Genomic DNA, 23,035 nt, shown 5'->3' on the forward strand with positions numbered 1-23,035 from the left:
AAATCGCTGATGCATAAATATCGTCGAGACTGCTAACTTTGCGAGAGGGCAATTCCGTAAGGCTTCCATCAAATTTCGTACTGAAAAAAGATTCTCTATCATTTCATGAGAAAAAATCTTTTTTTTTTTTTTTAAATTCTTCATCTGAGAGGAACATTGGCGAGCAGGGGTCACGACACTGAAAGGGTTAAAAAGCTTAATAATCTTGCTGGTACAGTATGCATGAAGTGAAACTATCATTATCCTACCCAGCAACAAACCTATTAGCCCATGCCAGGTAGGCCCTTGTCAAATGCGACCTCTTCTCAGCTGTCAACTTCAACATTCCTCACCTGACTCTTCACGTCACTCTACTGCCTATACAGTAGGGCCCCATTTATACGGCAGGTTAGGTTCCAGGCTACCGCCATAAAGCTGAAACCGCCGTAAAGTGGAACACCCTTTTTTCCACTTATAAATGCATACAAACTAGATAACAAGTTTACACTAACATATATTAAGTTAGCAATAGAACCAGGCATCAAAAAACAATAAAAAAGTACAATACACACATAGCGCACTCATTACTTACCTTAAAATATTTATAGTCTTAATCTAGGGTGAGACAAGCAGTATTTATTGTAAATCAAGTGTGGTATGTATGGTAGTCAGCTGGGCTACCATACCAGGCCAACCCACCCACACATACTATTCTATGATATTTAGGCATCCCAGAGCGATAAAATGTATATACAGTTCACTCATTACTTACCTTAAAATATAGGGTGAGATGAGTAGTATTTATTGTAAAAAATCAAGTGTGGTATGTATGGTAGTCAGCCGGACTACCATACCAGGCCAACCCACCTACACATACTATTCTATGATATTTAAGCATCCCAGAGCGATAAAATGTATATACAGTTCACTCATTACTTACCTTAAAATATTTGTAGTCTTAATGTAGGGTCAGGAGTAAGTAAATGAGATAAAACGAATAAATGAGAGAGAGAAAGAATGAGTGGATGAGAGAGGACAGGCGCAGAGTTATGTAAACAAAACAGGCGAATGCAAGTTTTGTAAACAAAGTGTACACGTCTGGTTTGTATACAAGTTACAGTGTGTACAGGTTGTCTCTACATTGATACGATAGAATAAATAAAGAAGAACACTTCCATTCTCATGTAACATCATTTTGAGAAGAAATGACGCTCTGAGTGAAGGCAATGGAAATAAGTCACTCTGACTTTTTTGGGTTATCCCAGGTTCTCTACACATATGTTGTTATGTATGATACTCTATGTAACTGTATTTGTGTATACCTGAATAAACTTACATACATACGAAAGGAATAATTTTCTACAGTTACCCCCAGTAACACATTTTCTCTTATGTTAGATTAGAGAAAATGTTATTCTTGCCGTCACTTGTACAAGTTATCTGGCTACCACATCTCATATTTATGTTTATTTATTCTATTGTGGGGTGTATTTATCATCTTTTTATGTTATGTATCATGTTTATTATATAATTTTGAAAAAAATATCATGGATGGATTAATGAAAATGTGTATATTAACGTAATATACGACATTTAATGAGACTCGGTGATTATTATTATTATCATCATCATTTCTAATATGGCATCACTTGTGTAAGTCGTCTGCTACCACATCTCACATTTATGTTTATTTATTCTACTGTGGGGTGTATTTATCTTATTTATATGTTATGCATCGTGTTTATTACATAATTTTGAAAAAAATATCGTAGATGGATTAATGAAAATGTGTATATTAACGTAATATACGACATTTAAATGAGACTCGATGATTATCATTACTAATATGACGTCTGGAGACATAAGACACTCTTACTGATTTTAATGTGTACCTGCACGCCAGCACAGTATGTAAGCTTATTTAGGTACAGGTATACATAAGTATAATTATCAGAGTATATATAAAATACGAAATAACTTTTAAAAACATTTGAAATTTTTGAGTTTCCAGACAAAATGGAGAGACTTAGTGCTTACTGAGTTCACGGAGAATGTAAACAAACCGGGTGGGGCGCGGTGACCGTATCAGAAAGTAAGGTGGGGGAGCCGTATAGCGAGTTTTGGTCATAATTTGAAATGACTGTATTAGCGGAACGCCGTAAAGTGAAACGCCGTAAAGCGGGGCCCTACTGTACATACTCACACTCTCTGCTCAGGTAGATCTGTGTGTGATGAATGGTTTTGAAAACCGACAAGTTGAAGAATTGAGACACTAATACAGTGGACCCCCGGTTAACGATATTTTTTCATTCCAGAAGTATGTTCAGGTGCCAGTACTGACCGAATTTGTTCCCATAAGGAATATTGTGAAGTAGATTAGTCCATTTCAGACCCCCAAACATACACGTACAAACGTACTTACATAAATACACTTACATAATTGGTCGCATTGGGAGGTGATCGTTAAGCGGGGGTCCACTGTATATGGGAATCTTTATTGAAGAAACGTGTGTGTGACTTGATAAAGCCCACCGTGTGGGCGAATGTAGTCAAGTTTATTTTTCCATTGTGGTGGTATTTTATACCATTTATCTTCATAGAACCTTTCACACTGGACTTGGGAATATTTCTGCAAATCACTGCTGATGTTTTCAGCCTGAGTCTGGTGATGTTGGATAGAAATCATTTGTAAGAAAGGGCCTTTTCTTGTGTAGCTGCACGTCTAACAGGTTACCAGTGTCTGTTAGGAGTCAGGAATCTGTTCCTGCTTTAAATCTTAGTGTGTATAATGATAACGATCATACTGTCACTCTTCAGTATAAACTGTATTCTTTCAGCTACCGTATTTATAGCTTGTCATACAAGTGCTTGAGCGTTTTTCGAAAGAAGGAACTCAAGAATTACAAAGTCCCAAATGATTATTATTAATGGTATTTTTAACCCTTTGACTGTCGCGGCCGTATATATACGTTTTACGAGGTGCCGTGTTTGACGTATATATACTCATAAATTCTAGCGGCTTCAAATCAAGCAGGAGAAAGCTGGTAGGCCCACATGTGAGAGAATGGGTCTGTGTTGTCAGTGTGCACCATATAAAAAAAATCCTGGAGCACACAGTGCATAATGAGAAAAAAAAAACTCCGACCGTTTTTTTTAATTAAAATGCCGACTTTGTGGTCTATTTTCGTATAGTATTTATGGTTGTATTCTCGTTTTCTTGGTCTCATTTGATAGAATGGAAAGCATATTACAGAAATAGAGGTGTTTTTGATTGATTTTACTATAAAAAGAACCTAGAAATGGAGCTCAAATTAGAGGAAATGTTTGATTTTTGCCAATGTTCAAAAGTAAACAAATGATGCCATTGTCCAATAAATGTCCAACTAGCCATTCTAATATGCAGTCATGAATGGGTTGATGTTATTTATACAATTATTACAGTATTGCAGTAGTCTGCATAATAGTAAGTCTAACATTTTTTGTTTGAATAAAAATTCAAAATAGAAAGCAAGAGTAATATCAGAGGTGCCTGGAGACGTGACTGATGAACAAAGAAAACGTTATTTTAGAGCCTGGAATGTCTGCATTGTTCATTCTGGACCTTATTTTGAAATTGTCATATTTTTTAGTTTTCGTGAAATTGACCAAATTGCAAATTTCTGACCACATTATTAGGTAGTTGTAATCAGTAAATGGGCAGTTTCCTGTACTCAATCGATAGAAAAAATGGAGTTCTAAAGAAATAGCTATGAGGTTGGGCGACTGGAACAATGGAATTAGCCGAAAATAGGGCTCAAAGTGGGCGAAATCGCCGATTTGTAAACAGCGCCGAGGTCGCTAACTTCGCGAGAGCATAATTCCGTCAGTTTTCCATCAAATTTCGTTTTTTTGGTGTCATTACAATCGGGAAAAGATTCTCTATCATTTCATAAGAAAAAATAATTTTTTTTTTTTTTTAAATTTTGCGACACCAGGAGACACCTCAGGATTGGGGGTTGCGACAGTCAAAGGGTTAACACACTGGCTGTCTCGCACCGAGGTAGGATGACCTGAAAAAGAAATGCAAGTTTTTCTTCTTCCTCCGACAAACCAGCCATACCTACCAGGGCAGGGTGGCCCAAAAGGAAGAAACAAAAGTTTCTCCTTTTAAATTTAGTACAGCTGACCATCACGAGTCCGGCATCATCGGGATCTGTAGGGTGCCAATTTTAAAATAGGGTCCAGAATAAACAGTGCAGACATTCCTGGCACTAAAATAACATTTTCTCTGTTCATTAGTCATGTCTCCAGGCCCCTCTTTCAATTTCAATTTTTAATTTTTATTCACACAAAAAATAGAAGATTTACTGTTAAGTAGATTACTGCATTATTGAGATAATTGTATAAATAATGTCAACCCATTCGTGACCGCGTATTAGACTGGCCAGGTGGACACTTACTGAACAGTGATATCATTTATTTACTCTTGAACATAGGCAAAAATCTAACATTCCCGCTACTTTGAACTCAATTTCAAGGTACTTTCCTTCGTGAAACCAATCAAAATCGTATCTATTTCTGTAATATATCTTCCATTCTATCAAATGCGACCCAAAAAATGAGAATACAACCATAAAAACCATACGAAAATACACCGCAGTCGCTGTTTAACACCAAAAAAAAGTCACAGTATTTTTTCATTATGCACTGCGTGCTGCAGGATTTTTTTATATATAGTGCACACTTACCACACAGACCTATTCTCTCACATGTAGGCCCAAATTTACTGGTCACAGCTTATTTGAGTGAAATGAGCTCATGGCAACCAATAGTGGCTTGAAAGCCACCTTATCATTTATGGACAATGTACGGTGTACGTGCTTTACACGACGAGAAGCAATTCTTTTTTCGTTGGTACCGTGGATAGGGCTAAAAGTGAGCAGGTTATAACAATAAATGGAGAAAAAGAAACTAGAATAACTTATGCTGCAAGTAGCGCCACTAAACAGTAGTGGCAGGTTGGCATGGCAACCCCAGAAATTTGAAATTATGCTAGCCGAAAATAGTGGCGCCACGGATTACTAATGGAACAGGATTACTGATTGCTGGATTAGTGATGGCTGACCTGTAATACATACAGAAGGTGTTATTAGCCCCTTGCTCCTGGCAACATGCATGGCTTATGGAGGAAGAATTCTTCTCTTCTTCCCCACTATTATGATTATTTTTATAAATCAAAGGTAATTTACTGTGATGTTAGGTATGTACCAGTACCACCGCAGGTGTGAAGCAAATAAGATTTCAAATTTTAATTTAAAAAAAAATAATTGGGAACCACTGTTCCAAAGATGAGATGTAAGTTTATGTCTGTACGAGTCACTTGCTTGTTCAGTGCAGACTGACATGTCTTTACGAGTCGCTTGCTTGTTCAGTGCAGAGACTGACATGTCTTTACGAGTCGCTTGCTTGTTCAGTGCAGAGACTGACATGTCTTTACGAGTCGCTTGCTTGTTCAGTGCAGAGACTGACATGTCTTTACGAGTCGCTTGCTTGTTCAGTGCAGAGACTGACATGTCTTTACGAGTCGCTTGCTTGTTCAGTGCAGAGACTGACATTTCTTTACAAGTCAATTACTCGTTCACTGTAAAGACTGACATGTCTGTATGAGTTGCTTGACATGTCTGTATGAGTGCAGACTGATATGTCTGTACGAGTCACTTGCCTGTTCAGTGCAGAGAGTGACATGTCTGTACGAGTCACCTGTCTGTTCAGTACAGTGTCCTGGACACTAAGTGACCCGCAATGAAGAATTCTTCCTCCGTAAGTCATGAGTGTCATAAGAGGCAACTAAAATGCTGGCATCAAGGGGATAGTAATAGTAAGGGGAAGTAGATGGTAGTAGATGGAGGTAGATGACAGGTGTATTAAAAAAATACATAGTATATATAAATAAATAAATACGTTAATGATAATGAGTACAAGCACTGGCCTTCCAACCTCTAGAACAAATCTGGCTAACTGGTTTCCACGGCTTCCTTCCTAAAAGCTGCATTATAATATTTAATTGCTCAGGTAACAAGTAATGAAGAAGCTGTTGACTTACACTGGGATCTTGGATGATGTTAATGCTCTCTCAACAGTCCTCAGGTTCTCTCTGTCAGTACCAGATACTGTCAGCTTGAGGCCGGACACTATTGCTTTGTATATGGCCCCTGACGTCTTCACAGTCATGCAGTTCACAAATATTCTTCTTATCTTGTTAACCTAAAGATAAAACATTTGGCTACTTTACTTTACAGGAAGTCTTCAACTTACAAACACACTGGGGACCTACTGAATTGTTTATAATATTTGTAATACAGTAAGTCTTCAACTTACAAACACACTGGGGACCTTTTGTATTGTGTATAATAAAGACAATGATATTATACACAATAATGATATACGTAATAATGATAATATACACAACACAGAAAATTCTCAGTGTGTTTGTAAGTCAAGAACTTTGCTGTATTGATAGAATGAGTTGTGGAGTATAGTGTCTCTACTCTATAGGAGGGGTTTGGGATATTTGCTGTTGAGAGAGACATCTCAGCTGCCATATTTGTGCATCTCTGGCAAGACTGATAGTGTGAATGATGGTGAAAATGTTTGTTTTCAGGGTACCCGTCAGTGAGAGACGACCAGCATGTTAAAGAAAATGAAAAATATGTCAGTGGTATATGAGCACATTAGGAAGAGTTCAAGAGAAACCTCTAATTTTTACTAAATTTTTTTAATGAAAAAAAAAAAAAAACTTTTCTCCCTCCCCCTGCCCAAAATAAACTACCTATAGATTCTTAAGAGTAAAAGATAATAGAATAGAATAGTTAGACAAACTGAATAGTTGGATGAACTATATAGTTGGGTGAACTGAATAAACGTACTAGCTGGATGTACTGCACATATCCTCTGCAGACTGACGGACTGATTCCTCAAACTCCCCCTCACCTTCCACCATTCTTTGTACTGGACTGATGAAGCCACTGACTGGAGAAGCATTTCCACAAATAGAGATACTCAAATGCTGAGGTGTTAGGTTGTTAGTGGTTCAGCAAATCTTCAATCTGCAACTAGCCCTGGCACAGTGTGCAATAACATTGTCTCAGCTTAGGGTTCATTCTGGACCACCAAGGACATCACTATTCCTTACACCAAGACATGCATGCACATGTGCACACACACACACACACACACACACACACACACACACACACACACACACACACACACACACACACACACACACACACACACCTAGCCAAGCATGTAAAGAAACTAGAGAAAGTGCAAAGGTTTGCAACAAGACTAGTCCCAGAGTTAAGAGGTATGTCCTATGAGGAGAGGTTAAGGGAAATCAACCTGACGACACTGGAGGACAGGAGAGATAGGGAGGACATGATAACGACTTACAAAATACTGATAGGAATTGACAAGATGGACAAAGACAGGATGTTCCAGAGACTGGACACAGCAACACGGGGACACAGTTGGAAGCTGAAGACACAGATGAATCAAAGGGATGTTAGGAAGTATTTCTTCAGCCACAGAGTAGTCAGGAAATGGAATAGTTTGGGAAGCGATGTAGTGGAGACAGGATCCATACATAGCTTTAAGCAGAGGTACGATAAAGCTCATGGTTCAGGGAGAGTGACCTAGTAGTGACCAGTGAAGAGGCGGGGCCAGGAGCTTGGACTCGACCCCTGCAACCTCAACTAGGTGAGTACAACTAGGTGAGTACACACACACACACACACACACAGTAGCAATCAGCGAAGAGGCGGGGCCAGGAGCTATGACTCGACCCCTGCAACCACAAATAGGTGAGTACAAATAGGCGAGTACAGAAAATTGCTGACAAGTTAAAAGTTTGAGGGGGAAAAAAAAGACATTTTAAAGTGTTTATGTATGTAATGAGAATAAAAACAGACGAGAACTTATCGATGTACAGAGAGCTGAAATCAGAGAAGATTATCAACATCTAACATTATGTACACTACTATATTACAATAATAGTTGTGATCTAAGTTGTTTTAGTACCAGGCACACGTGCAGAGCAGCAACAACTAGCGTCATCACCAACTGCAATATTCACCATAAATTTCTACAAATATTTTTTAACTCAATTTATTTCGTCTTTAAACACTACAGATATGAAAATATTATACGTCAGATTAACACAACTCACGCAGGTTATGTTCCTGAAAAATACACTGTTTAACCCATTCAGCATTCACCACGTACAATTACATCACTGAAACCAAGGTTCCGCACATGGTTCTGTCACGAGCTCAGTTCACTCAGATGAATTGTGAGTGGCAAATTTTGGCTTAGATATGAGAGCAAATCCTGTCGTGATGGGAAAAAACAGCTCTGACAGTGTGTTTATTTTAACCCGTAAATGGTCCAAACGTATATATACGTTTTTACCGCTAGTGCCCCAAACGTATATATACGTTAAATAACAAAAAGGCACAATACCGTGACTGGAACGATACACAAATAACCCGCACATAAAAGACAGAAGCTTACGACGACGTTTCGGTCCGACTTGGACCATTGACAAAGTCACACTAACAGAGGAGGAGCAGGACGGCTATATATAGGCAGGAAGAGGTGGAGGTAGTAGTAGTGGTAGTAGTAGTGGTAGTAGTAGTAGTAGTAGTAGTACAAGAATTGTATATAATACCGACAGGATGAAATGACACATGCACAACACCCGGGCATCCCCACCGTAGACGTTTCGCCATCCAGCCAGCCACTGGATGGCGAAACGTCCACAACAAAGACAACCAGACGCCGCACATGTGCCTAATTTCATCAGTAGATGTAGTAGAAGAAGAAGAGGTAGTAGTAGTGGTAGAAGTGGGAAATAAGGAAGACGAGCCAGTCAAATACAAAGGAAGGGGAGCACTGCAAGAGAGCTAGAAACCCACAGAGGGAGAGCAAGCACACCGAGGTGCGTGAAAGGGGAAGTGGTGAAATAAAATAAAGAAGGAACAGAAACACGAGACAGGAGAGAGAAAGACAACCCAGAGGAGAAAAGGAGAGAGGAAAGGGGAAGAGGAAGAAGAAAAAGAAGAAGAAGAAGAAAAAAATGAGGATTCAGGTTAAGTCACGGGTGTTCTGAAGTTTGGAGCATTTTACAATGTAGTGGGAGAGGAAGGCATCTACAGAGACGAAGCCAGGGCTAAGGTTCATACAAGGAAAGTTGTGTATAAGAGAGGATTCAACTAAACGGCGACTGTTCGAGTTGGAAGTAGGGAAGACAGTTTTAGCAGAAGACCAGTCAATAGGATGGCTATGATCTCTGACGTGACAGAAAAGAGCATTGTTAGTGTCGGCAAGCCTAACACTATTTTTGTGCTCCCTAAGTCTGTCAGAAAGAGATCGACCAGTTTCTCCAAAGTATTGAAGAGGACAGGAGGAGCAAGAAATAGAGTAGACACCAGGAACATCTGTAGAGGGAGGAGAGGTATGAACGAGATTAGTGCGAAGAGTGTTAGTCTGGCGGAAGGTAAGCTTGATGTCTAAGGGACGGAGAGAATTGTTGAGATTAGAAAGACCGGAAATGTAGGGAAGGCAGAGGATAGAAGAGTTCCCATGAGTAGAGAGTTTGGGAGAGAAGAAATTGCGTTTAGCACGTGAGAGGGCAGAGTCTATGAAATGGGAAGGGTAGCCAAGACGGGAGAACGAATTATAAAGAGTGGAAATTTCTGCTGGAAGGAACTGAGGATCACAGATGCGGAGGGCACGGAGAAAGAGGGAGATAAGAACACTTTTCTTGACAGGGGAAGCATGATAGGAAAAGTAGTGAATGTACATGCCACTGTGCATAGGTTTACGGTAAACGGAAAAGGAAAAACCCGTATCTGAGCGGTGGACATGGACATCAAGGAAAGGAAGTAAGGAATTAGATTCCCATTCAGCTTTAAACTTAATGGAAGGGGCAAGATTGTTAAGAGCTTCAAGAAAAGGTTGGAAGAGACTGGAGTCATGAGGCCACAGAGCAAAGATGTCATCCACATAGCGGAGCCAGAGTGAAGGTTGCACATCGAGGGTAGGAAGAAGAACAGTCTCGAAGTATTCCATGTAAAGATTAGCAAGGACAGGAGAGAGAGGAGAGCCCATAGCGACACCGAAGGTTTGGGAATAATATTTCCCTTGGAAGGAAAAGGAGTTAGAGTCCACACAGAGGCGGATCAGATCAAGAAAGACATCAGTGGGGATAGGGAGATGAAGAAACCCTTCATGGGCCTTCTCTCTAAGGAAATCAAGGACATCATCAAGAGGGACATTGGTGAAGAGGGACTCAACGTCAAGACTAAGCATCTTACAGGTTGGGAGAGAGCGAACCCGTTCAATGAAGTCTTGAGAGTGACGGAGGTGGGCAGGAGAAAAAGTACCAAGAAAGGGAGTGAGGGTTTTGGCCAGCCAAGAAGCAAGAGAATAAGAGACAGAACCTCTAGAGGATATGATAGGACGAAGAGGAATATCAGGTTTATGAGTTTTGGGAAGGCCATAGAAATAGGGAAGAGAGGGACAGATGACACGAAACCGTTGAACAAGGTCAAAGTCAGGAGGACAGAGGTCGGAGAGAGTCCTTAGTTTTTTGTTGAAAGTTCTCTTGATGCGATCAAGAGGGTTGGAAACGAGAGGAGTGTAGGTGCGTGAGTCAGAGAGCAAGACATCAGCTTTACGGAGGTAATCCTCGCGATCAAGGATAACTACCGAATTACCTTTGTCAGAAGATAGTATGACAATGTTAGTGTTAGATTTAAGAGAAGAAAGGGCAAGTTGGTAACGGCGTGGAAGGTGGTGATTCTTGGAAAACAGACTAACAAGAGCAGGAAGGAGAGCACCACGAAAAGTGGACAAGTCAGGAAGATTACGGAAGCGAGATTGACGAAAGGAATCAAAAGAGCTAATCAGGGAAATACCAGTGCGAGGAGTAGGCGAAGTGGCAAAGGAAAGACCAAAACCAAGAAGTTCAAGCTCATACTGAGAGAGTGAGACAGAAGACAGATTAGTAACACAGTCAGTGAGGGAGAATTTAGACCAAGGGCTAGCTGAGATGAGACGTTGAAGTTTATTTTGTAGTTTGGAAGAATGAATTTGCGCATCCAGGCGAGCAGTGTCAAAGGCAATGGTAGAGAGAAGGTTACAGAGATCCTGTGGTAGAGCCGCAAAGAGAGCACGTTGACGTTGACGGAGAGTAAAGAAGGCATCTTCAACCTGTGATTTAGTAGAAAGAATGAGCTGTTGAAGTAGGAGACGGGCATGATCAGGAAAGGGAGTGCCCAGTGGGTTGGTTTTCAGGAAGTGGGAGAAGGAAGGTGGCAGAACTTGCTCAGCAAGACAGTCACGTAGGAAGCGAAGCTGATTCTTACGACGCCGGGTAGCAATAAGAGCAGCCTCATAGGATCGAAAGAGGGGTTTAAAAGAGGGAAGAACATTAAAAAAGTTGGAGAGAATATGACGCTTAACTGCGGGGTCCATAAATAAATAACAAAAAGGCACAATACCGTGACTGGAACGATACACAAATAACCCGCACATAAAAGACAGAAGCTTACGACGACGTTTCGGTCCGACTTGGACCATTGACAAAGTCACACTAACAGAGGAGGAGCAGGACGGCTATATATAGGCAGGAAGAGGTGGAGGTAGTAGTAGTGGTAGTAGTAGTGGTAGTAGTAGTAGTAGTAGTAGTACAAGAATTGTATATAATACCGACAGGATGAAATGACACATGCACAACACCCGGGCATCCCCACCGTAGACGTTTCGCCATCCAGCCAGCCACTGGATGGCGAAACGTCCACAACAAAGACAACCAGACGCCGCACATGTGCCTAATTTCATCAGTAGATGTAGTAGAAGAAGAAGAGGTAGTAGTAGTGGTAGAAGTGGGAAATAAGGAAGACGAGCCAGTCAAATACAAAGGAAGGGGAGCACTGCAAGAGAGCTAGAAACCCACAGAGGGAGAGCAAGCACACCGAGGTGCGTGAAAGGGGAAGTGGTGAAATAAAATAAAGAAGGAACAGAAACACTACTACTACTACTACCACTACTACTACCACTACTACTACCTCCACCTCCAACCCTCTTGATCGCATCAAGAGAACTTTCAACAAAAAACTAAGGACTCTCTCCGACCTCTGTCCTCCTGACTTTGACCTTGTTCAACGGTTTCGTGTCATCTGTCCCTCTCTTCCCTATTTCTATGGCCTTCCCAAAACTCATAAACCTGATATTCCTCTTCGTCCTATCATATCCTCTAGAGGTTCTGTCTCTTATTCTCTTGCTTCTTGGCTGGCCAAAACCCTCACTCCCTTTCTTGGTACTTTTTCTCCTGCCCACCTCCGTCACTCTCAAGACTTCATTGAACGGGTTCGCTCTCTCCCAACCTGTAAGATGCTTAGTCTTGACGTTGAGTCCCTCTTCACCAATGTCCCTCTTGATGATGTCCTTGATTTCCTTAGAGAGAAGGCCCATGAAGGGTTTCTTCATCTCCCTATCCCCACTGATGTCTTTCTTGATCTGATCCGCCTCTGTGTGGACTCTAACTCCTTTTCCTTCCAAGGGAAATATTATTCCCAAACCTTCGGTGTCGCTATGGGCTCTCCTCTCTCTCCTGTCCTTGCTAATCTTTACATGGAATACTTCGAGACTGTTCTTCTTCCTACCCTCGATGTGCAACCTTCACTCTGGCTCCGCTATGTGGATGACATCTTTGCTCTGTGGCCTCATGACTCCAGTCTCTTCCAACCTTTTCTTGAAGCTCTTAACAATCTTGCCCCTTCCATTAAGTTTAAAGCTGAATGGGAATCTAATTCCTTACTTCCTTTCCTTGATGTCCATGTCCACCGCTCAGATACGGGTTTTTCCTTTTCCGTTTACCGTAAACCTATGCACAGTGGCATGTACATTCACTACTTTTCCTATCATGCTTCCCCTGTCAAGAAAAGTGTTCTTATCTCCCTCTTTCTCCGTGCCCTCCGCATCTGTGATCCTCAGTTCCTTCCAGCAGAAATTTCCACTCTTTATAATTCGTTCTCCCGTCTTGGCTACCCTTCCCATTTCATAGACTCTGCCCTCTCACGTGCTAAACGCAATTTCTTCTCTCCCAAACTCTCTACTCATGGGAACTCTTCTATCCTCTGCCTTCCCTACATTTCCGGTCTTTCTAATCTCAACAATTCTCTCCGTCCCTTAGACATCAAGCTTACCTTCCGCCAGACTAACACTCTTCGCACTAATCTCGTTCATACCTCTCCTCCCTCTACAGATGTTCCTGGTGTCTACTCTATTTCTTGCTCCTCCTGTCCTCTTCAATACTTTGGAGAAACTGGTCGATCTCTTTCTGACAGACTTAGGGAGCACAAAAATAGTGTTAGGCTTGCCGACACTAACAATGCTCTTTTCTGTCACGTCAGAGATCATAGCCATCCTATTGACTGGTCTTCTGCTAAAACTGTCTTCCCTACTTCCAACTCGAACAGTCGCCGTTTAGTTGAATCCTCTCTTATACACAACTTTCCTTGTATGAACCTTAGCCCTGGCTTCGTCTCTGTAGATGCCTTCCTCTCCCACTACATTGTAAAATGCTCCAAACTTCAGAACACCCGTGACTTAACCTGAATCCTCATTTTTTTCTTCTTCTTCTTCTTTTTCTTCTTCCTCTTCCCCTTTCCTCTCTCCTTTTCTCCTCTGGGTTGTCTTTCTCTCTCCTGTCTCGTGTTTCTGTTCCTTCTTTATTTTATTTCACCACTTCCCCTTTCACGCACCTCGGTGTGCTTGCTCTCCCTCTGTGGGTTTCTAGCTCTCTTGCAGTGCTCCCCTTCCTTTGTATTTGACTGGCTCGTCTTCCTTATTTCCCACTTCTACCACTACTACTACCTCTTCTTCTTCTACTACATCTACTGATGAAATTAGGCACATGTGCGGCGTCTGGTTGTCTTTGTTGTGGACGTTTCGCCATCCAGTGGCTGGCTGGATGGCGAAACGTCTACGGTGGGGATGCCCCGGTGTTGTGCATGTGTCATTTCATCCTGTCGGTATTATATACAATTCTTGTACTACTACTACTACTACTACTACCACTACTACTACCACTACTACTACCTCCACCTCTTCCTGCCTATATATAGCCGTCCTGCTCCTCCTCTGTTAGTGTGACTTTGTCAATGGTCCAAGTCGGACCGAAACGTCGTCGTAAGCTTCTGTCTTTTATGTGCGGGTTATTTGTGTATATATACGTTTTATGTGTCCTACATTTAACATTGCCACGATAAGCCCGAGTCGCCTAGACATGTGAGAATGGGTGTGAGCACTCACTGTGCACCATATTAAAATAATTGGGGATGCCTGGGTACCATATGCTCTTTTTTCCTATTAAAAACAACAATTTTTTTTTCTCAAAAAAGTTGGGGCAGTACGGTAGTGAACATATATATACGTTTGGACCGTTTACGGGTTAAAACAGCAACACTGAGGTGTTTTCTAGGATAGATTTGTACAGTTTCATTATAGCCGTTTCTTGGTATCATATGACAGAATGGAAGACACTACTGAAACAGATGATTTTGGCTGCTCACAAGAACCAGAAGTACCTTCAAACTGGGCTCAAAGTAGCGGAAATATTCAATTTTCGTATATTTTCCTGTGGACGGGTAAGGCCCGCCTATTCCCCCTAGTCTCTCTTATGGGTTTTTAATAAATCTGATTCAATTATTGGGATGCTGTAAATCATGACTAAACATTTTTGTCATATTTTATTAACTGAGAAATAGAGGAAATCTATTTTTATGTGATTATTATGAATTCAAATTGGAAGGCGAGTGTAATATAGAAGAGGTCTGGGGATGTAATTAACAGAGAAAATGTTGTTTTAGTGCCAGGAATGTCTACTTTTTTATTTTGAATTATTTTTAACCCTTAAACGGTCCAAACGTATATATACAGTGGACCCCCGCATAACGATTACCTCCGAATGTGACCAATTATGTAAGTGTATTTATGTAAGTGCGTTTGTACGTGTATGTTTGGGGGTCTGAAATGGACTAATCTACTTCACAATATTTCTTATGGGAACAAATTCGGTCAGTACTGGCACCTGAACATACTTCTGGAGTGAAAAAATATCGTTAACCGGGGGTCCACTGTACGTTCACTAGCGTAGCGCCCCAAATTTTTTGAGGAAAAAAAAATCTTTTCTTTTAAAAGGAAAAAAGAGCATATGGTACCCAGGCATCCCCAATTATTTTAATATGGAACACAGTGAGTGCACACCCCCATTCTCTCATGTCTAGGTGACTCAGGCTTATTGTGGCAATGTTGAATGAATGGCAAAGAAAACGTATATATACGTTTGGGGCACTACGCGCGTGAACGTATATATACGTTTGGACCGTTTAATGGTTAAATTGGCATTTCTTCAGTTTTGTGTAAAACTGGCCAACTTCCATGTACTTTATTGGGCAGTTGTAATGTTAAATGGGAGGTTTCTTGTGCTTAAGTGGTAGAGTGGAAAGCATACTAGAGACTAGATAAGAATTTAATTAAACAGAACTCAAAAGTGGGTGAAATCGTCGATGAATTACGCCCAGACTGCTAACTTTGCACATGCCTAATTTCATATTTTTTTTTTCACAAAATTTCTTACTTTTGGTGTCAGTACTTTCAGAAAAAGATTCTCCACCATCCCATTTTTTTCTTTTACAGTGGACACTGGGAATAATATTAATTTCAGGAGTCTGGATAGTGTATAGATTAATAATTTCCATGACTTAAGAACTAAAAAATATAGTTGCACTCTGCAGTGCTGCACCCTGCAGGAGGGCTGGGGAGACTGCAGTCTGGAGGAACATCTCAACTATGATATTTATATGCCTCTGGTGAGACAGTGATGGAGTGAGAGATGGTGAAAATGTTGCTTCTTTTCCAGATCACTGTATGTCAGTGGGAGACGGCTGGTGTGTTAAAAAGTTTTTCTCACCAAACAAAGTTGATGCTGCATGACCTCCAGTGAGGGTCAGAGAGAAGAATGTACATTAGCTAAAAAACAATTACAGTGGACCCCCGGTTTACGATATTATTTCATTCCAGAAGTATGTTCAGGTGCCAGTACTGAACGAATTTGTTCCCATAAGGAATATTGTGAATTAGATTAGTCCATTTCAGACCCCCAAACATACACGTACAAACGCACTTACATAATTGGTCGCATTGGGAGCTGATCGTAAAGCGGGGGTCCACTGTATTTTAACCCTTTTAGGAGTGCTCTTGCGGAATTTCCATTAAGGAGTGCCATAGTAGGCAGACCTGAAACTTCCCCTATATGCATTAGGAAACTCCACTGTCTTAGCACTGTGGGGGAGGGTGATGGGGTGTAAACAAAGCCTCCCATGCAGGAAACACAAAGAAAATGAACAACACTTACTTGTAAGCTGTCAAGAATGTAATTTAAAGAAGCAGTTTTGCCAGTGCCTGGAGGACCTGAGACGTAGAGTGAGCCAGGTATGGTGTTAGTCAAATGGTGTGTAAGAAAATCCCGCATTTCATTGACTTGCTTCTCTCGACACATCAGTACTGTCGGAGTGCCTGTGTTCAAACACTGACGCACTGCACGGTAAGCTGTCACTGCAGAAACAAAAATACAATAAATAATTCACTTGATGTATTACACACATTTGCAACACTTGGGTAACTTTATAAAGGAAACATTTTGCCACACAGTGGCTTCATCGGTCCAATACAAAGAAGAGTGGTGAAGATCAGGAGAAGTTTGAGGGAATCAGTTAGTCAACTTGGAAGTACAGTGGACCCCCGGTTAACGATATTTTTTCACTCCAGAAGTATGTTCAGGTGCCAGTACTGACCGAATTTGTTCCCATAAGGAATATTGTGAAGTAGATTAGTCCATTTCAGACCCCCAAACATACATGTACAAACGCACTTACATAAATACACTTACATAATTGGTCGCATTCGGAGGTAATCGTTATGCGGGGGTCCACTGTATATGTAGTTAATAGCTACTATCTTTTACATTAGATGATTATTTTGTACATTAGCTGATATTTAATTCAGTATAACTCAAAGAATTAATCTGGGTTTTGGTTTAGGAAGGTTATAGGTACAGTTTTTTACATGACATGACAGGACGTTTCTAATTGTGAAGCCAAATTCTGGAAGCAGCGACTATATGCAGTAATAGTTTCATAGCTAATTTCTAAGAAAAAATTCTATCTGAAAAATAACTCAAAGAAATTGAGAGTGAGTTGCTAAATTGGAGAAAAGAAAATACAATGGGACTATTTAATGACTAACAAAACAAACAAGCAGGAATACAATCTCTTCAAAGTTTGATTACGAATGAGAATAAGAATACGTACACAGTTTTATAAAAATTTTGAGGTTGAAGGAATTCAAAGAAATGTCCAGTGGGGTGATAGAGGTTAGGACCTTGGGTAGCTTTAAGAAGAGACTGGACAAATATATGAGTGGGAGGGGCTGGGTTTGATTGGAGTCAAGGGGTACGGGAGTTATTTCTTGAGTAGCTTTAGGTAGATGTCGTTTTGATAAGGACCTGCCTCGTATGGGCCAGTAGGCCTTCTGCAGTGTTCCTACATTCTTATGTTCTTATGTTCTTACAGGTAACTGTTACTGGCATCACATGAGGAAAAAGAAGTTTTGAAGGAGCTGGCAGACAGACAGACTCTGAAGTTATCAAGAAGGAAGTTCCAGATTTTGGGTTCTTTTATACGCACTGAATTTTTACAAAGGTTAAGTCGGAGATGGGGAGTATCATAGAAATTTTTGTGTCTAGTGTTGTGACTAAGTTCCGTGGCAATAATCAAGAAAGTGTTTCAGGTCAGGATTGATATGTGGAAAGCAAAGGAGTAAGAGTGAATGTTGTGTATATTAAGTAGGTTTAGGCTTTTGAAAAGTTGTGGGGTCTGTTGTCCGGCAATAGACTGAAGACTGGTACAGTGTGTTGTCTGGCAGTAGACTGAAGACTGGTACAGTGTGTTGTCTGGTAGTAGACTGAAGACTGGTACAGTGTGTTGTCTGGCAGTAGACTGAAGACTGGTACAGTGTGTTGTCTGGTAGTAGACTGAAGACTGGTACAGTGTGTTGTCTGGTAGTAGACTGAAGACTGGTACAGTGTGTTGTCTGGCAGTAGACTGAAGACTGGCACAGTGTGTTGTCTGGTAGTAGACTGAAGACTGGTACAGTGTGTTGTCTGGCAGTAGACTGAAGACTGGTACAGTGTGTTGTCTGGCAGTAGACTGAAGACTGGTACAGTGTGTTGTCTGGTAGTAGACTGAAGACTGGTACAGTGTGTTGTCTGGCAGTAGACTGAAGACTGGTACAGTGTGTTATCTGGTAGTAGACTGAAGACTGGTACAGTGTGTTGTCTGGTAGTAGACTGAAGACTGGTACAGTGTGTTGTCTGGTAGTAGACTGAAGACTGGTACAGTGTGTTGTCTGGTAGTAGACTGAAGACTGGTACAGTGTGTTGTCTGGTAGTAGACTGAAGACTGGTACAGTGTGTTGTCTGGCAGTAGACTGAAGACTGGTACAGTGTGTTGTCTGGTGGTAGACTGAAGACTGGTACAGTGTGTTGTCTGGCAGTAGACTGAAGACTGGTACAGTGTGTTGTCTGGTAGTAGACTGAAGACTGGTACAGTGTGTTGTCTGGTAGTAGACTGAAGACTGGTACAGTGTGTTGTCTGGTAGTAGACTGAAGACTGGTACAGTGTGGTGTCGTGTAGTAGACTGAAGACTGAAGACACAGTGTGTTGTCTGGTAGTAGACTGAAGACTGGTACTGTGTGTTGTCTGGCAGTAGACTGAAGACTGGTACAGTGTGTTGTCTGGTAGTAGACTGAAGACTGGTACAGTGTTGTCTGGTAGTAGACTGAAGACTGGTACAGTGTGTTGTCTGGTAGTAGACTGAAGACTGGTACAGTGTGTTGTCTGGTAGTAGACTGAAGACTGGCACAGTGTGTTGTCTGGTAGTAGACTGAAGACTGGTACAGTGTGTTGTCTGGTATTAGACCATGTGATCATTTGTACTGTCACTTTTTGTTGAGTTATTATTGGCTTAAGGTGATTTGCAGCAGTGGATCCCAAGGCAGACATAGCATAGATAAGGTATGGATAGATAAGAGAGTAGCATAATGTGATTAGTGCTGTTTGAGGTATATAGCAGCATGTCTTGGAGAAGATGCCAACTGATCTGGATACTTTTTTATATCAGATCAGTGTCACTCCACTGCTGCACTGTCAGCAGTGGAGTGACACCCGTCTTACACCATGTTTCAAGGAGTTTCACGTATACTCCAGCATGTCTAAAACGTTGCTGGGACCTATAAATGCTTTGTATATCTTTCTAGATAATAGTATGTGACCAAGGCAAGTGAAAATGTTCACCTGTCAGTGTGTTTGTGACTATCTGAGTACTATTTCAGTACCTAATATTAGTGTCAGAACAAAGATTGGCTATAAAATCAGAACTACGTACTACTATAAAATGTAATTATCAGAACACAAAAATTATATAATAAAAAAAAGAGAGAAAAAAGGTATATCAGTAACACTTCTGCAAGCGGCAAAACTCCATGTTGCCATCAGGCGAACCTCCAACGTCAGCTTTGAGCGGCCTTATATCTCCATAAGTACTGACTGTAATTTTTTTTTCTTATTGCACGCAGAAAACTGCCCTCTTTAATTTTTTTTTTTTCAAAATATTCGGACCACTGGCATTGCAAACGTAGATCTACGTTTGGACAGTTAAGGGGTTAAAAAAGTGGAGGAGTGTGTTGTCTAGCTGTGGACTGTGTGATCATATGCACTGCAGCATTTTGTTGGGTTATTATTGACTTCAGGTGATTTGATGTTGTGGAACCCTAGGCACACAACATAGGTGAGGTAGGGGTAGATCAGAGAATAGTATAGTGCAAATAACGCTGTTTGTAGTACATAGTAACATATCTTTGAGAGGATGCCTACTGTTTTAGATACTTTTTTTTTTTGTTGTGTTGGATATGAGTGCTGAATTTCAAGTTGCTGTCAAGGTGCAAACCCAGAAATTTTGCCCTCATTGTATTTAGCAATAAGAGTATTGTCAATCGTAATGTTCTGTTGGGCATCACCAATTCTGCTCCCAAAGATAATATACAAGATTTTATCTATATTAAGTTTAAGTTTATTGGCAGTCATCCAGGTTGATATTTTTATTAGTTCTTCATTTACAATAGTGGCAAGTGGGGCAAGATTAAGGTGGGAGATGACAAAAGTTATGTCATCAGCAAAGAGAACAAGTCTAAGTTGCTGTGATACATGTGGAAGATCGTTGATGTATAAAAGGAAAAGGAGGGGGCCAAGAATGCTTTCCTGTGGTGCACCAGTGTTCAGGGGTCTTGTTGAGGAGGTTGTGTCATTAATAGAAACATATTGCTGTCTATTAGTAAGGTAAGACTTAAAATTGAGACACATGTGCAACATCTGGGTATCTTTATTGTAGACACTTCGCCATCCAGAAGCTTTATCAATACAAATTCCAGGACATAACTTGAAGACAGGAGAACTATGTACAGAAGATGAGGTAATCAGTCCCTGTCCTCCTGTCTTCAAGTTATGTCCTGGAATTTGTATTGATAAAGCCACTGGATGGCGAAACATCTACAATAAAGATACCCAGATGTTGCACATGTGTCTCAATTTCATCTTGTCGGTATTGTATACCATTCTTGTACAAGGTAAGACTTGATATATTAGTGTATGACCTCATATACCATAATGATCAAGCTTGTGGAGTAAGATGCTGTGGTCTACTGTATCACAAGCTTTCTTACGGTCAATGAGAGATGACAAAAGTTTTGTCATTGGCAAATAGAAAAACAATCAACAAAGCAATTTACTTTTATTTAAGAGAATTTTGTCTCTGAATAAACTGAATGCAAGATATATGCATGAATAATAAATTAAGAAATTATGGGGAGTGCTGAATTTGTGTTAAAATTATGTTTCTAGGGTAGATTAGCCATATTAAAACTGTATCGAGGGCATATTGGGCACTGACATGAATAAATTCTGCATTTTTGTCAGGCTGAAATACACTCAGATAATGGAAATAAGACTATTTTGAAAACTTGTTAAAAAATGATTACTCCAATCACAATTATATCACAAGGAAGATTTATGCCAGTGGGATAGGTCTAAGAAACTTCCTGCAAAATTAATAGTCAAATAAATTAATAGTAAAAGTTGATGAATGTAGTAGTAACTAGTTATTTTAAACTATCGCCGATATAAAAAATTCACAATACTGTAGGTGGAACAATTCACAAAAATGCCACTCATAGGAAACTTATATAAGACCAAGTTTCGATCGGTCTCAGACAATTGTCCAGTTGCAACTTGACAATGGTCCAAGGGAGACCAAAACATCATCCTAAGTTTTCCTTCCTAGGTGCGGGTCATTTGTGAACCTTAATACATAATAAGAACTTACCGTCAGGTTTAAAAAGTCTGACAGCTACATCCGTTCTGGCATTGGCTGAACTCTCAAGAGAAAGTTTTGACACCAGCGAGGCCGGGCTGTTGACTTTGAAAGGAGACTGTGCCAGCTTTCTCGGGCTTCTACGAGGGCTGAGGACATTTTCTTGGTTGAACTTGCGTGGTGACCGTCTTACACTGTCATCGTCAAAGTGTTTCCTAGGTGATCTCAAGGATCGGTTTTCATCAAGACGTTTGAGTGTTTTCACTGGACTGTTCAAATTATGGCACTTCACTGTACATTTTCTAGGGCTCTGAAAAATCACTCTGTTCACACTTTCTGAAGACTTACAGGTACTTTTCACACTTTCTGAAGATTTACCAGTACTGTTCACACTTTCTGAAGATTTACCAGTACCTTTCACACTTTCTGAAGATTTACCAGTACTGTTCACACTTCCTGACAACTTACAGGTATTGGTTATACTAGATGATGATAGTGGATATTTTTGAGGTGTACAGACACTTGTTAATTTAGGCTCTGCAGTGCTGGATGACCTACTTGGAGAGGCAAACCTGACTGGCCTCAAAGGTACACTTTGTGTAGTCTTTTTAGGAGACAAGGGACAAGTGTTTTCCTCACTTGTACTATCTGCCATCAGTTTACGACAAGCTTTAGATGGCGTAAGATGGATACTATCCAGAGGTAGCTGGTGCAGGGTGACAACCAGTCTCTTGGTAAGACTCAAATCATTTTCAGAATCTGAAAAATAATTATAAACATTTCTTGAAATAAGCATCAATGACATGAATGAAAATGCCATACACTGTATCCAAAAACCAACTGAAGACAGTATGCACATTTTCCTATAAATAAAATGTTCAATAACTAAGAAAAAATGCAAATCCTTACACAAACCAAACAACGTTTCTGGTCATTATGGACGACACAGATCAAACACAAATGACTGAAACATTTGTTAATCTGATACTTGATAATGAGTCATGAGTCAGTGTTCTAGTGGCCAGTTCATGGTGAGTCAGCATCCGAACCAAACAACTTTATTTCCACAACCTGGTGTACTGTACAGTATACAATTACGCTAACTGATATATATAAACTACTTAATGTAACGAGGTTCCTATCCGTAACTTTGAAATCCCCACCTAGGCCTATTTCACATAGACCTCATTAGGTGGCCCTGTACCAAGTTAGTGTGAGGCCATGTTGAAAGGACTCTCTCTCACTCTAGCTGACCCTAGAACACCTCACAATTAGTCTTGGCATTGGCTCACCCTCACCCTTGTCTACCTAGTGTAACCCACAGACAATAAACCATGCTCTAGTCTACCCGAGTTTACACTGTCCTGCATTACTTCTAACTCACCAGATTGCACAATATCTACTCAGCAAACAGAGACGAGGAACACTGACCATACCAGCTACCATTACACAACACCATTACGTTTATAGGGCCCTTTATTATGCAAAGCATTTCGTGCAGCCTTAAATCTAACTTATAATTCTA

The 23,035-nt window shown here is 40.6% G+C and overlaps 1 protein-coding gene across 1 annotated transcript in view; it reads right to left on the reverse strand.

Moving 5' to 3' along the window:
- The window catches only part of Cdc6 (Cell division cycle 6), a 78,035-nt gene that overhangs the window by 38,388 nt on the left and 16,612 nt on the right, over window positions 1-23,035 (reverse strand). The window contains exons 3-5 of the mRNA XM_070104678.1: window positions 21,523-22,269; window positions 16,442-16,641; window positions 6,062-6,222 (exon numbers count right to left, since the gene is read on the reverse strand). Of these exons, the coding sequence (XP_069960779.1) occupies window positions 6,062-6,222; window positions 16,442-16,641; window positions 21,523-22,269 (1,108 nt within the window). The remainder of the gene's footprint in view (window positions 1-6,061; window positions 6,223-16,441; window positions 16,642-21,522; window positions 22,270-23,035) is intronic.

This window comes from Cherax quadricarinatus, chromosome 93 (assembly GCF_038502225.1).
Source record: "Cherax quadricarinatus isolate ZL_2023a chromosome 93, ASM3850222v1, whole genome shotgun sequence".
NCBI lineage: Eukaryota > Metazoa > Arthropoda > Malacostraca > Decapoda > Parastacidae > Cherax > Cherax quadricarinatus.